Source organism: Opisthorchis viverrini, assembly GCF_000715545.1.
Source record: "Opisthorchis viverrini unplaced genomic scaffold opera_v5_29, whole genome shotgun sequence".
In the NCBI taxonomy this organism is placed as follows: Eukaryota; Metazoa; Platyhelminthes; class Trematoda; order Opisthorchiida; family Opisthorchiidae; genus Opisthorchis; species Opisthorchis viverrini.
In genome coordinates this window covers 1523778-1526902 of record NW_008751685.1, presented here as the reverse complement: position 1 = coordinate 1526902, position 3125 = coordinate 1523778, and the positions used below count along the sequence as shown (strand labels likewise).

Genomic DNA, 3125 nt, shown 5'->3' with positions numbered 1-3125 from the left:
AGCATCTGAAAGTTCATGCGTGTAATACGGGAGGAGGTGCACCGAATCATCAATGTAGTACGAGGAGTGACTTTCGAGCCAGCTTTGCCTGTTGCGATAAGAAGAACAATTTTGAAGAGAGCCAGATATCTGACTCCTTTTGGCATACATCCCTGTAAGGTTTCCCGACCCTTTCTCAATATTCACTACAGAGGTGCCCGCTGAGTCTCCTCAGAATGACATAGGGGTGCACCTTTCGTGATTAAGAAGGTGCCAGTCAAAGGACTATTGATCTGCGGTGGCTACGATTATCTGAAGGGTGGTGAATTGTAATTCCAGGACTTCACGTTGAGCGCGAAAATAAGATTTGAATTCGGAAACGCATCTGGAAGGTCGTTGACGCGGATGGGAAACGGATGTGGTCCCACACTGATGCCTTGACGAACAAACGTAAAAGCCAATGCAGGAGAAGAGTAGGTTAAGCTTACTTTCGCCCTGAATGTTCACCCTGAAAGCAAAACTTTAATCCAGCATAGAATTTCTCCATGAATAAGGCTAGAAATTGTGGAGCGGCGGGAAGTGTGAACTCGATTGAATGCTTTTGATAAGTTGAAAAATATGGCATCTGATATGATTTCTTAATTTCAGTTAGGCTGTTGATATGATTCCTTAATTTCAGTTAGGCTGTCCCTAAATGGAAGCATGCTCATCATGCGAGGAATCCGAGTTTCGCTGTGGACATCAAGTCGCTGGTTCAGAGGTGATTTAAAATGGTCCGCTTCAGAATGCGGTCCATTGCCTTGCACAATATGCTAGCGAGGCTGATAGACCTGTGGCTGCCAGTCGATAGGCTGTCACTAGTTTTGTGACAGTACAATCGTTTCCCTCCAAGCACAGAGAAGTTAGCCTCCTTCAAGTGACCTGCAAAAATCAGGTAGAAAATTCTCTGCCAGTGTGAGTGACCTTTCCTTCAGGATCTGAACTAAAAATTGCATAGTAGGTTATGGTTTCCGTCCGTTATTGCGCACTGCACTTTCTGTTCCCGAACTTTACTCGGTCTTCCGTAGTCCATTTCTCATCAACCAGCACGATATTTTGTGAGGGAAGGTTTCGATTCTGATTGGTCCATATTTTGACGAATCAGAGCATGCCACTTTTTGGTCCGTAGCTGCTTCACGACACATCCGTGCAACCAACTTGATGATGTAATATGCACGCTATGGAAGCACCAAGGGGCAGTGATTATCCGAAGGCAGGTGTTCCTGTGGATGGAAAACAAAAATAAAGTCCATAAGCCAAAGTCCAGTAATCAAGGTTGTACATCACTAATACCTACATATAAATCAATCAAACTGACAGACAACGTGTACTACAATGGTCGTTTCTCTTCCGCCGTTCACATCCGCGCAGACACTTATGCAACATAATACTAAGGACCGGAACAAGTGGCACAGACCAATAGGTGGTCCACAACGGACGCTACTGATCCGAATCGTATGCGACGATATTTTGCCGCAAGTTAACTGGCTCTAATCTGGCGTGTAATCAGCCCCAGAGGTGCTTCAAATCCCACCATAGTTGAAAAGGATTCTAAGTAAGGTTAAGCAAACGTGGTTGGATCAGAACCGTTTGATGGCCCCGATCCCAACTCAATCAACGTTGCCTTACCATAGCTTGCCGACGTTTATACGAGCCACATACAACCTGTAACGTGTAGTGTCTCTTGGGGGCCCACATAATGCACCATGATCCTGGTTCATTATCAATGGCCTTGGAATGTGAAAATCGCTATGCCTACTAGGAATCGGTAAGCCTGACAAATTTGTCTTAAGTCACCTCAGGGGGCCTCCGTGTCTTCGAACCAGGAAAGGCAGCTGCTGGTCGGACACCGAAGCAACCAGTCAGCAAAGACCGGCGACACAAGACCTTTCGGACGCGTCCTGGAGTCAACAGCAACCACTCAATCAACGACGGTTGGATCCAAGTCAAACGTTTGTTTTGTTTCTTGTAACCTTATGCCCTATTGTGCGTAGTACATGTGTTGTTTTTCATGGGTAAGTCCCTTCTCGTATTCAGCGTTTTGAATCAGTGACTTACAGTTGGTCACGACAATTTCCCTCACTGGTACTAAGCGAACCGTCTCTCAATATCGAACCAGGTAGTCTGCCTACATCAAGCCTCATCAGGTTGTGGATAACTGATGAGAGATTAAGCAAGGCTTGCTCACAGTGTAGTAAGAAATGAGCCGTTCCACCCAGAAAATACGGCTTAGTGTGTGCGACTGAAATCATCGCCAGAAAGGATTTGAAGCACATATCGCCAAAGAAATAGAAATGTTACCTGAACAACGTGAATTCATCCAAGAGTGTTTGTGGATCAGCAGCTTGGTCGTCGTCCGCGAGTCTTGATTTCGGGACAACACAATACCCCATGGATGTGTTGCCTTTTGGATTTTCCAAAACTTCGGTCGGTCGCTTTTGCCCTTCAATTGTCTCCTCGCACATTGACGAATGCCGTCTGTCAGCTACAAGGATGAAAGGCACGAAATAACCATTCATCATTCTCCCTGGATTGCTGCTTTGGAACTTTGATTACGCAGGGATCTTTGAGGCTAAATATTGGAATCGGAGTTATCAGAAACACCTTTTTAACTGGCTAACTGTTGATGACCGCTCCGGAGCAAACGTATAATTCCAAGGGTTCGTCACTGTTTCTTGTACGGAAAGGTGAAACCAGGGTAAGAGTGATCCGCAGTTTTTTGTAGCTCTGAATCTACTAGAGGCAGCTCCGCTGACTCTAGTTGCATTCACGATGATTTTTAGGCTCAGACAGTCTGGGTTACCGGTGAGCCGAAGATGCAGGTAGGTAGACTTAGCGCGAATGAAACTGAGTTGGGTGTTTGTCTTGGAATATGCACGCGACGCATTGACGATTTTAGCGGAAGCCAAAATAGACTAGGGTGTCGGTAATTACCGCTGGCAAGCATTTTTTGATATATTGACGTTTAACTTTTTACTCGCTACTCGTTGAGCTAATTGTGTTTCCTAATGTTTTAGCTGATGTACTGAAATTGATAGAAGATAAGATTCAATCATTCGGCAATCCTCGTTCTCTGTTTCTGGCACAATCATTCGAGTGCGCAACAG

General features: G+C 45.3%; 1 protein-coding gene across 1 annotated transcript in view; it reads right to left on the bottom strand.

The window, feature by feature from the left end:
• Positions 1 to 733: 733 nt before the first annotated feature.
• The window catches only part of T265_02402 (hypothetical protein), a gene marked incomplete at both ends in the record, with an annotated part of 6823 nt that continues 4431 nt past the window's right edge, over positions 734 to 3125 (bottom strand). Inside the window, 2 exons of the mRNA XM_009166635.1 lie at positions 734 to 947; positions 2320 to 2503. Coding sequence (XP_009164899.1) covers positions 734 to 947; positions 2320 to 2503 — 398 coding nt within the window. The remainder of the gene's footprint in view (positions 948 to 2319; positions 2504 to 3125) is intronic.